Source organism: Chiloscyllium plagiosum, unplaced genomic scaffold (assembly GCF_037043375.1).
Source record: "Chiloscyllium plagiosum isolate Xiang-an unplaced genomic scaffold, Cpla_swu_hap1 HiC_scaffold_10, whole genome shotgun sequence".
In the NCBI taxonomy this organism is placed as follows: Eukaryota; Metazoa; Chordata; class Chondrichthyes; order Orectolobiformes; family Hemiscylliidae; genus Chiloscyllium; species Chiloscyllium plagiosum.
Window position 1 is genome coordinate 53549271 of NW_028270148.1, and position 13496 is coordinate 53562766.

The 13496-nt window shown below is 37.1% G+C and overlaps 1 protein-coding gene across 1 annotated transcript in view; it reads left to right on the plus strand.

Moving 5' to 3' along the window:
- Positions 1–10174, plus strand: part of nek2 (NIMA-related kinase 2) — a 30021-nt gene extending 19847 nt beyond the window's left edge. Inside the window, exons 6-9 of the mRNA XM_043695888.2 lie at positions 2320–2542; positions 3689–3743; positions 6355–6428; positions 8882–10174. Coding sequence (XP_043551823.1) covers positions 2320–2542; positions 3689–3743; positions 6355–6428; positions 8882–9111 — 582 coding nt within the window. The 3' untranslated portion in view covers positions 9112–10174. The remainder of the gene's footprint in view (positions 1–2319; positions 2543–3688; positions 3744–6354; positions 6429–8881) is intronic.
- Positions 10175–13496: the final 3322 nt, after the last annotated feature.

Here is a 13496-nt window from a genome sequence, read left to right on the forward strand (position 1 = left end):
TCATCATGATCATGACTGATTGTAGAACTTAGTAGCCTAATCCTGCTTTCTCCCCATAACCTTTGATCCCATTTGCCCCAAGTGCTATATCTAGCTGTGTCTTGAATACAGTCAATGTTTTGGAATCAACTACTTCCTGTGGAAATGAATTTCAGAGTCTCACCACTCTTTGGGTGAAGAAGTGTCTCCTCATCTCCATTCTAAATTTTCAGTCTGTGACCCCTGGTTCTGGACGCACCCACTATTGGGAACATCCTCCCTGCAAGTACCCTGTCTCGTCCTGTTAGAATTTTATAAGTCTCTATGACATTCCCCCTCACTCATCTGAACTCTAGTGAAAACAATCCTAACCTAGTCAATCTCTCCTCATACATCAATCCTGCCATGTTCGGAATCAGCCTGGTAAACCTTCGCTGCACTCCCTTGAAAGCAAGAGCATCCTTCCTCAGAAAAGGAGACCAAAACTGTACATAATATTCTCGGATAGAAATTATGGTGAATCCTTGATACGTTCTGGTTAGGTTGGAGCCACAGATTCTCCTTGGAGCAAAGGAGTTTGGGAATAGATTTGATACCAGTGGACAAGATTCTGATGGGTTTTAAATAAGGTGGATAGAGACAAACAATTCCCATTAGCTGATAATATAAAGATTAGAAAACACAGATACAAGGTTTTTTGCAAAGATGCAAGAGAATGTAAGGAAGAATTATTTTTATGCAATGAGTGGGAATGTAATCTATAAATTGAAAGCAAAATTGGATGGGCACTTGAAGGAAAAAGAATATGTGAATAGAACCAGGCAATGGGTTGATTTGATTGCTCCATTGAGGGCAAGCATAGACTCAGTGGACTGAATTAACTTCTTTTGTGCCATAATGGCTCCGTGAGTGCTTAGTAAAATCACTCTTTGTATTTATCCCAATATTGGATCTAATATTTTGCTTCCTAGTTGTTACAAGAAATTTTTGTGACTGTGTTAATACCAGTTGATTAATTGATAGGACCATCAGCTGTATATTTTCAGAAATGTGCTGATTATTCACTTTGATATTCTGTTTTAGTATGACCAGTCACTCTTTCAAGTCACTCCTTTCAGTTGTGAATGCATTTTATATTGTCCAATATCTATTAAACAATAGTGTGAATTGAAGATGCTAACACAGAATATTTGTTCCCTTTTTTTGGCTTCATTTGTTAGTAACTGTAAGCGCATGATGGCATCGGCAATTCATACTACTATTTTAACTGATGTTGGTCAAGAAAAGCTGTACAATCAGTAGCAAGGGAGATGGAGTTGCATTTGACTGGTGACATGTAATCACATAATTTGAAGCTGCTATGTATGCAGTGCATAACTTGCAAATTTGAAACAGATGGTCATGTTACTGATAGCTTGATAACATTACAGTAGTGAAAACATCTACTTAATAGAAAATAATGTAATGGTTTTGCAGCAAGACAAATTTTCTTTTGTCTATCTCTAGCCTCACTGTGGGTATTTAGAGTCAACTATATAGCAGGGGGTTGGAATTGCCAAATAGTTTCTTCACTGAATATGATTTTTTTTTGTTTAAACAAAAAATCAGTTTTCATATTTGTCATCATTTGGTGCTAGTCAGTAAATTACCAGACCTGTCAATTCCATTCCTGATTTAAACTGGTTGAATTTGAACTCTTGAGTTGCTAATATAGTGAACTGGTCATAATCCTAGAATCCCAACAGTGTGGAAGAAGGCCATCCAGCTCATCGAGTCCACTGACCCTCCAAAGAGCATCCCATCCAGACCCACCCCCTACCCTTTCTCTGTAACCCTGCATTTTCTATGGTCAATCCACCTAACCTGCACATCCTTAGACTGTGAGAGGAAACCCTTACAGACACTGGGAGAATATACAAAAGCCATAGACAATCGCCCGAGGGTGGAATTGAAACCAGGGCCTTGGCACTGTAAGGCAGCAGTGCTAACCAGCATGCTACCCAATATTGAGGGATCTTGAGTTCTGAACTAAACAAAAGTCAAGTGACATTGATGCATTTCTCGGTTTTATTCAAGAAAGAAAGCTTAATTAGATAAACCAATTTTTAAGGAATATGATGAATGCTATTTATAAAATGGAACTCTGCATTGTTCCTATTGACTTGTGCCTTTATTGGTTTCTACTCATTCTTGGGCCACCTAATATGTGAACAATTGATGATGTACAGAGATCTAAGTGAAGTGAAATTCTTTCTGGGGAGAGGGAGCAGGGGAAGACACACACAATCATTGCTCATTTTTACGTAATTGATATATAGTGTATTATTTTAAAATGATTAGGATTATCTAAGGCCTTCTGTGGATGAGCTAATGCAGCATACCTTAATTGCTGATTTGGTGGCTGAAGAGCAACGAAAAATGTCAGCTGAAAGAAGAGGGAGAAGATCTTTGGAGAATGAACATCTCCAGGACCGTGACCCAATGATGACTGAGCTGAAACTTAAAGAAGAACAGCTTCAGAACAGGGAGAAGGCCTTAAAAAAGAGAGAAGAGTTCCTTGAACGTAATTATGTTTGCTTGATTTATTTTAGTTATGGTATATTGAAATGGAATTAAAGTCTATGTTCATATTGCATCTTAGATAGGTTTGGGATCTGGCTCTTAGCATTATTGAATCCACAGCAAAATAAAGCAAGTTTATCTTAGGTTTTATTTCTTTTGGTTTTCTTCCTCTATTTGATGATATGGGGTTGTGAAATAGCCAACAGTTGGTTGAAAGTGCACTTTCATATAAATGACTTACTCGGGTTGGTTATAAGAAAATGGTTTTATGATGTTTCTTTTATTGGAGGTAAGATGTGAATAAAGACGCTTCACTTTCAAACAATTCCATGTTTTATACATACTTTTTCCTAGCAAGGTTTGAGAAGATTTGTAGCTTAGGTTGAGGTTCTGGATGTAGGTTTGCTCGCTGAGCTAGAAGGTTCATTTCCAGATGTTTCGTTACCCTACTAGGTAACATCTTTAGTGGGCCTCAGGCGAAACACTGCTGATAAATCCTGCTTTCTATTTATATGTTTGGGTTTCTTTGGGTTGGTGAAGTCATTGCCTGTGGTGAATTCACTTCTGGTTCTTTTGCTCACCCCCTGAGAAAAAGAACTGGAAGTGATTTCACCACAGGAAATGACATCACCAGTCCAAAGAAACCCAAACATATAAATAGAAAGCAGGACTTATAAGCACTGCTTCACCTGAGGCCCACTGAAGATGTTGCCATGTAGGGTGATGAAACGTCTGGAAATGAACCTTCCAGCTCAGCGAACAAACGTACATCCAGATACATTTTCCTATTACCTCAGCAGCAGCAGGTTCAAACTGATCAAGTTCTGCCTATTGTGATTATATAATGTGTTTTTTCTGTCATAAGATCTGAGTTCCATTCAGTTGTGTGATTGGAAGAGGAAGCATTGGTGCAATTGTCATTCGTGAGCATTACTTTCACAGTAATTGTCATTTATAGACTCAAGACCTTTGAACTTGCCTTCATGTTGGATCTCTGCAGAACTTCATGGGCAACAGCTTTTCACAACCTTTTCACAGTTAACTATTTTGTATACAAAAAGTAGATTTTAGATGTGTTAAATAGTAAAATGTGTGTGGAAATTGTACTTGGTACTGTTACCAATGCTTTTTACTTAATTTTCTTCAGAACGTGAGCAAGAGCTTTGCATTCGAGAGAGACTGGCAGAAGAAAAGTTTTCTAGGTAACATCCAACTTAGTGTTTGCCTTTGAATGGATGATTTGGAGATGCCGGTGTTGGACTGGGGTGTACAAAGTTAAAAATCACACAACACCAGGTTATAGTCCAACAGGTTTAATTGGAAGCACACTAGCTTTCGGAGCGACGCTCCTTCATCAGGTGATTGACAATCACCTGATGAAGAAGCGTTGCTCCGAAAGCTAGTGTGCTTCCAATTAAACCTGTTGGACTATAACCTGGTGTTGTGTGATTTTTAACCTTTTGAATGGAGGAGTTGAGGCAGCGACTTGTACAATAAAATTTAATTTCAATTCTGTCTATCCAACATGAAAAACCACCCTTGAAAAACTTGAAGTGCTTTTATCTTCCTGGAATTACACTAACAACTACAGAGGGCGGGGGAATTTCATTTCCGTTGAGATAATCAATTGTAGTATAGTCAGTAAATTTCCATGTTTAAAATAAATTTTCTCAGGTGCATTACTTCAATACACAGGTATGGTGGGCAAAACTGTCCTGAAAATTTCAAATTGCCCTAGGCAATGCACCGTCACTGAATGACAACTAATGGGGGAAAATGTCGTCTCTGTGAGTAGAAGGAAACCTGACAAGCTGCTCCTAAAATCACAGGCATGTTCTCTCCTGCACTTGCTGTTTAATACTTTGTTGCAAGTTTATCCAAAACAAACACTGGAGTGAAGCATCCTGTGAATACCCCCATGGGGATAACTTATTAGTATTATTGCTAAACAATTCAGGATCTGGATAATGTTCTGGGGATTTGGGTTTGAATCCCACCATGGTAACTGGTGGAATTTGAATTTGAATTAATCTGGATTTAAAAATCTAACGATGACCATGAAACTGTTAGCCAATTGTCAGGAAAAACCTATCTGGTTCACTGTCTCACCAGACCTTACCTGGTCTGGCCTACTTCCAGACTCAGTAATATAGTTGACTCTCAACTGTCCTCTGGTCAGTTAGGAATGGGGCAATGAATGCTGGCTTAGCCAGCAACAACCACATCCACTGAATGAATTAAAAAAATGAATGGTGGGGTAGCAAGCAGTTGTGTAAGTGACAGAGTGGCCAGGAAGGTGACATGTCTTTTGTCTTGGGTTGGGATAGACACTGGCGGTTCACTGGGACTTGTATTGAGTTTTTTTGTTAAGTCATGGATAAAATGGGGAGGAGCGATGACAGCTGAAGGGTGTGTAGAGCAAGAAGGGAGTTGCAGTATTGTGGGGGGAGAAGGAGACTACATATGAGGGAGAACTGATTTTAAACTTGTCACAACAGCTAACTGGGATCCAAAACATTCACTGAAGTAATTAATTCCTTGCAAATAAATGTGTAATTTCCTGATTATGGTTGTGTACGTTTAGTAGCTACAATACTTGGAAAACATGTAATGGACCCAATTGTAACTAACAGGGTATTAATTACAACATTTAAATATGTGAGATTGAAATGTGAGGGGCAGTTTAAAAAAAATGTAATAACTGCCTGGTTAAAATGTTCCAGCTTTATGAATATATTCAGAATACATTAGCTTTAACCTCACTAAGCTATGGAAGGTGTTTTTGAGGTGATGCATTTTGTTTTACAAGTGTGTCAGTAATAATTTGAAAATCAACTTTTTTGCTGACTTCGACCTGTTATCTTTACCAATTTAACTACTGTAGTATCTGGGGAATTAATGTTTTCATTGTATGTTGTGACAATTTAATGGAGAGTTGATTAATTTTGGGGATATTGATGAATCCTTTTAACTGAGTGCAAATGCCCCATATGTCAACATAAATACAGAAAGTATTGTTACTAAAAGACTACATTACCTAATAAGTGAATTAATAAGAATTAAATAGTAGTTACAATATCCATGAAATGACCTCAAAATAAAAAAGAAACCCCCAAGAAACTGTTGTCATGACTGAAATTTAATGCATGTGGATCAAGATGGTGATCTATAGATATCGTGATACTTTATATTTAACCTCTCAAGGGTTCTAATTATGGAGTGCTTATGCTATTGAAATTTGCTATCTGAAATTTCACCAATCACCTTAAACCCATGTCCTTCTATTCTCATTCTGTCTGTTAGATCTGTTTAGATCCCTCAATTTTGAATACTTCTATCAAATTTCCTCTCAACCTTCTCTTCTATAAATTATTGTGGATTAGGTCCATAATGTAGCACACTGTGCTATATATCCCAACAAAGAAACTAGAGTCTTTATTGCATTAGTTATCTTCTTCATATAGATTTGTATGTTAGAATTATTTATATATATTTTGAAATAAAACTAAAGCTATTTATTTAAAAGAAATGAGTTTTGCATTTATGAAATATGAAGTATTTTTTAAAAGAAATTGTGTAATTTGGGATTGAAACTGAACTCCACACTAACAGCAATTGGTTCTCACTAATGAGTAGTGTTTCTTTTCTTCTACTACTCTTGTTTTTTCCTGAACCTTAAAATTGCATCCTCTGTGTCATGATTGTTTTATTAAGTAATATTTCTGTTTTAAGTCTTTGAGGTTTTTTATCAAGAGTTCCTATTCATTTACTAATGCTCAAGTAAAAAATGTAATTTTTATGATCTGTGAACAGGGCAGAGAGCATATTAAAGAACTATACCTTGATGAAGGAAAAGCAAATACTGAAGACAGCAGTTCTTCGATTAGGTATGTGGTATTGTGAATGGCACTTGGCATTCCCTTCTGGCTAGAATTTGATACATATGAATCTGATATTCTTATAGTTTTCAATTAAATATCTGAATTTGCAACATTTTTATCTTGGTTTTATATATTTTAAATATATATAGATCATAAGTATTTTTACTTTCCATGATCTGCTGACTAAATTTATTGACATAGGGAAGAATTGTGCGTATGCACTCGACTTGCACTGTGTCCACTGGCATGCATGTAGTTTCTCCCACCGCTGGTGTCATTGGTTTGCTTTTCTGGTTGATATCAATACTGGTTTGTGGGAGCAGTATCTACCACTGGCCTGAGCTCCAACCACCTTCTTTCCTTGTTCTGCAGCCACTCCAGAACCTCCTACCTTCATCAACCCTCTCCTACAGTCGCAACAGCAGACAGATACAGAAGAAACTGCTGTCTATATTGCCCCATCACATAATCCCAGCAAGCATGCAGCAGGGTTTAAATATAGAACTGCAGTTCACATCCATTTAAATTCTCAAAATTCTTGGTAATTTCCATTAGATTACAAAGTGCTATTTTCTGGAAAATTATTGTCACATCTTGGAATGGTTATGCCCAGATATGTCACACTCTCAAGTATTAATTACCTAATTAATTTGTTTAAGTTATAACCACGTTTATTTTAAAGGGAAGTGATTTGTTTTTTTCCTCTTGAAGAAGAGGATATTGAACTGTTTGCAATTTCCAATTGAAGATATTTTTGCAGTTTCTCAGTTGGCCTGTGTCACCTTTTTTGAAATGTCTTTGGCAGTGAGATCAAAGTTAGGGAGTGCACGAACTGCGGTTGCAGCATCATCAAACCTTTGTTGTAACTGGTGGACTTGTTCCAGGCAGTTTAAAACTGCTACATGAATGTCTACTTCAGATTTTAAATGATTTATTTCTTCAGATTTGTTGGGTGTTCTGGTAGAAAATCAGTTCTCCCTGTGTCTGTATGGGTTTTCTCCGGGTGCTCCGGTTTCCTCCCACAGTCCAAAGATGTGCAGGTTAGGTGAATTGGCCGTGCTAAATTGCCCATAATGCTAGGTGCATTAGTCAGAGGGAAATGGGTCTGGGTGGGTTAATCTTTGGAGGGTGGGTGTGGACTGGATGGGAAAGGGTTGTTTCCCCACTGTAGGGAATCTAATCTAACATAATCTAAAATTGTTGAACAAATTAAAAAAGGCAGCATATGAGAAATCTCAGTTGATAAATAATGGAACTCTATAGCTTCAAGGTTATAGTTTTGAGCATGGGTTAAGCAATAGATTTTTTTAAATGTTTCATGAAATAAAAACATTTTTAATTTTACCAACTCGTTAAGAGATCACAACTCAAATGTGTTGCAGTCTTGATCTGGATTTTTAGCAAATTTTAAGACAATTTTCTTTTAAATGGCTTTTTTACTTAGTTATCTATTTTTAAATTTAATTCCGCTTCACTCTTGCTTCTTGCAATGATGTCACATTATTTCTTATTTTATCTTTAAAGTTTTTGGGAACCAATTACCTAATCCATAAAGGATGGCTGTTACTATGATGTCACTGACCCATTTACATATGAGAAGTTCTCCCCCTAACGTTGCAGCATCAATGAATGCAGTTAACCGAATCAAATAAACCTTCTGTTTGACCCATCGTAATCCATATTTTTGTTTGTACTTTTGCTGATTATGCTGCTATGATTTTAATATTTTTTTAAAAGCAGAAACATGATTTATGTTCATGGGTTGCTTGATAGTGTGAATGAAAATAAACAGTAAGCTTTGATGAGAAACTGATCATATTGCTTGTGTAAGGAGCAATATGTGTTGAAATCAAAATTAACTTCACAAGTAACACATTTTAAGATTGCTCAGGTAATTTGCTCACAGGTGGAATAAACTTTTTTTAATATTACAAGGAAATTAATTACAACACACTTGTAGACATCTTTATTACAGATATAGGCATGTGATTAGGTCCTCAGAAGTGAGGATTACATCTTGAAAGTGAACTTTTGGAGTAGATTCCAATTTACTGCATTACTTGCCCAAACAAGATTTTTACCCAAATTTTAAGCAACGCTGCCTGGCTGAAAGTGGTCAGATGAGCAGGCACCTTGGGATGGGAGCAGGATACTGTTTTCAATATATAGATTTAGTTGAATAATGTCATCCGGACCTGACCTGCAATTTTGATTGAATGTCTCTACAGGGGAGCTATCTGAACCATGACAGGGTGGTTGCAGTGGGATATTTTTCCATCCAGTAGCATTCTCCTTCTGTGCAAAACATTAAAATGGTTGATCCCTTTCGGGGGGAAAAAAAAAAGAGTTGAAACATTTGTGTTAACAAACCTCTTGTACATTGTTATTTAAAATTTGGGATTCATAATCTGTAGAATATGCATTAAACTGATTTCTTTTCAAATTTCCCATTCTGCTAGATGATTATGTAGACACAGAATCCTCTCCAGGGAAGAAGAAAGTTCATTTTGCCGGAGAGAGTAAAGAAAACATTCACTTTAAGGAAAGTGATGCAACAAAGCGCCTATGTAAACCAAAAAATTTGGATCTGAAGAAAAGATTGCAAGCTGCTAATCTCCGAGCCAGAGCATTATGTGAATTGGAAAAAAATTACCAACTAAAGAGCCGACAACTTTTGGGCATGCGCTGATTTGTCTGTAATGAACATATTTTTAAAAGAAAATATATTTGATATAATAGAAAAGCTGTGATTTATAGAATGGTAGTCTATCACAAATTTGACTGTCTCTTACTGTGTACATCAGATACTCAATTTAGTCTCAACTTTTGCTTCCACACTGAAATGGAAAGAAACATTCAAAAGAGCACCCACTTTCTCTTCACACCATGATTCACCTTGTTTTCTAACGTGCTGCTGCCCCATCGAGGTTCCCAACGCGGCAAGTCACACACCATCTTTCCTATTCCGAGTCAAAAAAGTGTGGCAGTGGAAAAAGCACAGCAGGTCAGGCAGCAGCTGAGGACCAAGAGAGTCGGTGTTTTGGGTATGACCCTTCAACAGTCCTGATCCTTGGATGCTGCCTGACCTGCTGTGCTTTTTCCTGTGCCACACTTTATCAAGTGACTCTCCAGCATCTGCAGGCTTACTAAGTCCTACCTTCCCTATTCCATTAACTTTTCTTCATACTTTCAAACTTTGCTGTGGACATGTTACAGCATATACATGCTGGTATGGCCTCTTAAAATGTACCATTTCCTGACTTTATTGTTACATATTTATTTCTGTTATAACTTTTGTTGACCCAGTGCTACCATTTTTGCATATGAGATTAGATTTGTTGTAAAGTATTTTCAAAACACTCCAGTTTGGAGTAAGCAGCTTCATATTAAAATTTATATTCAATTTATTGCCATTCTATGTTTAAGTATTTTCTCAAAAGTACATTTGTGTTTCTGCACTACTATATTTGTATAATTTATGGAGGTAACTCAATTTGGGGGCAGTAAACTTGGCAGTATTAATCAAGCTGTCCAGTGTATACCACTACATTCCTTTCCGGAAAAAGAAAATTACACAGGGTGTATAACAAATGGCCAATTGCATACCACCAGTTTTGTCCTCATTTAAGTGGATTTTATTTGGATATAATGAAAAGCTGTTTGCTAACTTTTTATTCTTTGTAGCCATACAGATGTAAATTTATCTTGTTTGTGAAAGTCTACAGTTGATTAAAATCAATATTTTTAAGCTACTACACTTTGAAGTCAAATTTTGTATATGCAAATGCACTTTTCAGGTCAATTTCCACACTTTAATATCTCAATGCCAATTTTAACTGCTATTTGAATACTTAAAACATTCATGAGCACGTTTTGATGAACTCTTGTGCAAATCAATGGGGTACTCCTTAACCTCCTTGATACATACCCATCAAGCTTAAACTGACAAAGGTTTGAAGTTCTGGTCAAAAGGTGTTTTGTTTTTCCTTTGCTCGTTACAATCTTGTTCAAGCTCAAGAAAATGTTCTTTTTTGGATTTTTTTTTAGTAAACCTTGGCAGAATTCAGGAAGTATTTCAACTTTCTAAATACTCTTTTCATCACCTTGCACTGGCTATATCTCATTATTAGCACAGGTTTAATGGTTTTAGTGTAATCTAAGATTTAGTGAGTTCCAGCTGCTGATATCAATTCTTCCTAGTGATTATACCAATACTAGGGCCATAGCATATATCTCATTACCCTGTGAAACCTTTAAAGATTTTGGAACGTGTATAGAATTAACAATTAGATTTACACAATGCCAATTCGATTCATACAGTACCTGTGGATTTTTTTTATTTGTTCCTTTGCAGTTGTCTGGTATTAAATGTTCAGTACTTCAAATGGATTTATACCAGATGTTAGTTATGTTGGCGTTGAAAGTGTCAGAAGCTTACACGAGCTGTAGTAATATCTGCCAGCAACTATTGTTGATTCTGGAAGAGAGATTAAAAATTTAAATGAAACAGAAGAAGCACCTTCCATGTGAAGTGTATCTGGTTGTTAACAAAAGAGTAAGATGCAATCTTCCCCTCACTGTAGGTGGCGAGAAGGGGAAATAATTGGGTGAGTCAGACCTGGAGAGATACCCTTCCTTGCCTCCCCACGAGTTAACTGTTGGTGTAAAGGTGCAGTTTTTGACTTGTCAGTAAATAAGGCCCCCTTAAGTAGCCAACTATAAACCACTTAGCTGCAACTTGATATTTCCCAAGTTAATTGGCTTCCTGGCAGGTGAGGAAAAGTGGCTGGATTCCTAACTGTACAATCAAGGTGACCTGCCTGCTCGTTTGGAGTGGGATGCCACCATGTACCCCAATCTAGGATAATTGAGACACAGGTAGGCTGAAGGGGGCAAAGAATGGCCTCAAAGCACCTACTACAGTACATGCCTTTTAATTTCTTCAACACATCACCAACCCTGAGAGAAATAAAAGATCTGCTGCTCACTGTTGGATACCTTAAAGAGTACCCAAAAGTTCCTGGCTGGCTGGTAGCTTCAAGTGTCCATAAGACACCCACAATTGAGGCCTGCAATATGCTGGGATGTTTACCACTCAGCTGATTGTACACCAATCAGGCAGTGGGGGCATTAAATTAGTTGACACCACCTATGGCCTGAAAAAGGAAAACCTTTGGTATAATTGGTTCAAGTAGTTTTAGAACTAACTTTGCTCAGGAACATAATGTGAATAACAAATATTTAATCAGAAAAATAATGTATTTTGAATTTGTATTTAGTATACTGTCGACTAGTTGAAGAGCACATTCCATGTTAATTCAAATAAGAGGATGACGAATTATTGTTTTGATTATCCATCACCATAAAAGGAGAAGACAATGGGGACTATTGCATACAATTAAATAATATAAATGTGATATGAAATTGTTTAATCATATAAATAGGACTGCTTTATAAATATACTGCAAAGTATTGGCACACATCATGCAGAATATTTGTGCTTAATTTACATTTCCATCTTCCAGCTGTAATAAACTGAGTCAGAATATTGGGGATAGAAAGAAGATTAGTGACTCCTTAAAAGTTCCTATCTAATTGCTGAAATGGGGACTGAATCTTCTAGGGCCCTGAACAGCATTGACTATAGTGATAAATCTGGGAGAATCATGTGAGAATTAATGCAAGGGCTGCCTTGATATTGGGGGCAATTCGTTGCATTTTCAAACGAAGTTTCCAGCAGCGAGATGATTCTGGCTAGAAAGTAATGAGTGCCTATTCATTGGGATTATTGCTTGTTGTCAGCCTCAAACTAAAAATCTTGTCTCATCAATGTGCAGCTTGCAGCCATGAAAGTTAGAGCAGGTATCTACCAACATCAACTCGCCAGTTTCTTTGAATCATCTTAGAAATCCAGCGGCTATATCTTGTACTCCATGGCACCAGCTATGTACGACCCTGTCCATAAACTGTTGACATTTGATACCTGCCAGCCTCTCCAAACTCTCATGGGTACCTACTTGATTCATTTACAGGGCACTGCATTAATCCTCTGATATGACCAGATCCCATTCTGGGGTTCCTGATTTATTTCGGGTTTATACAATTTATTATACAACAGCAAGAAGCTTGCTCAACAGAAAAATCCAGGCACATTTTGCAACAGGAGAAGTCTGTGTATACTGACCTTCAGGAGAACAGTACCTTTCGGCAAGCTACATCAGCCTATGTGCTGCTACAATTGAATGTGCTTATCTGTCATTCAGTTGAAAGTGGTTGCCTAAATAATAATTATTGTAATAGGAAACTGCCTTAACCATTACAACTTGGATTTATTTATAAACTATCTGTAAAAGTAGACATGTCTTGATACCACACAGACTGGGAGATCATGAACAGCTTTGTGAAACAAATGGGAAGTTGGTGTGAGTAGGAATTTGATGGAGAAGAAGGAGGAAATTCTCATGGTTTTTTTCTCTAGCCACTGATAAGTATTCTTCGTTTGAATGTAGTTGCAAAGATTGTCATTTGTTGTTCGTTTAGCTAATTAAATAAAATTATACCAATTAAATAAATTAGATATTTGGACATGGGAGGGATGCAGGTATGCTGTGTCTAGACCATATGGTAACGTGGATCTGTTGATATTAGAAGGTTTGTAAGATCCACTTTGGGGTTTCAAGTAGATACCTAAGTGCAGCCTTGAAGGTAAATTCTGGGTTGTTACTGGAAGGTGAGGTAAAGACAAGGGGTTCAGCAAATTGAGTCTTGGAGTCATACAGCATGGAAACAGATGCTTCGGTCCAACTTATCCATGCTGACCAGACATCCTGATCTGACCTAGTCCCGTTTGCCAGTATTTGACCATATTCCTCTAAATCCATCCTATTCATATACCCATCCAGATGCTTTTATAATGTTGTAATTGTACCAGCCTCCTCTGGCAGCTTGTTTCATACACATACTCACCTCTGCATGAAAAATGCCTGGTGTATTTTGATGAATATGTTCACTTATTTGAAGGTTGTTCTATGTCGCCATAAGCCTCAACTACAGGTGAAGTATTTTCACATAACC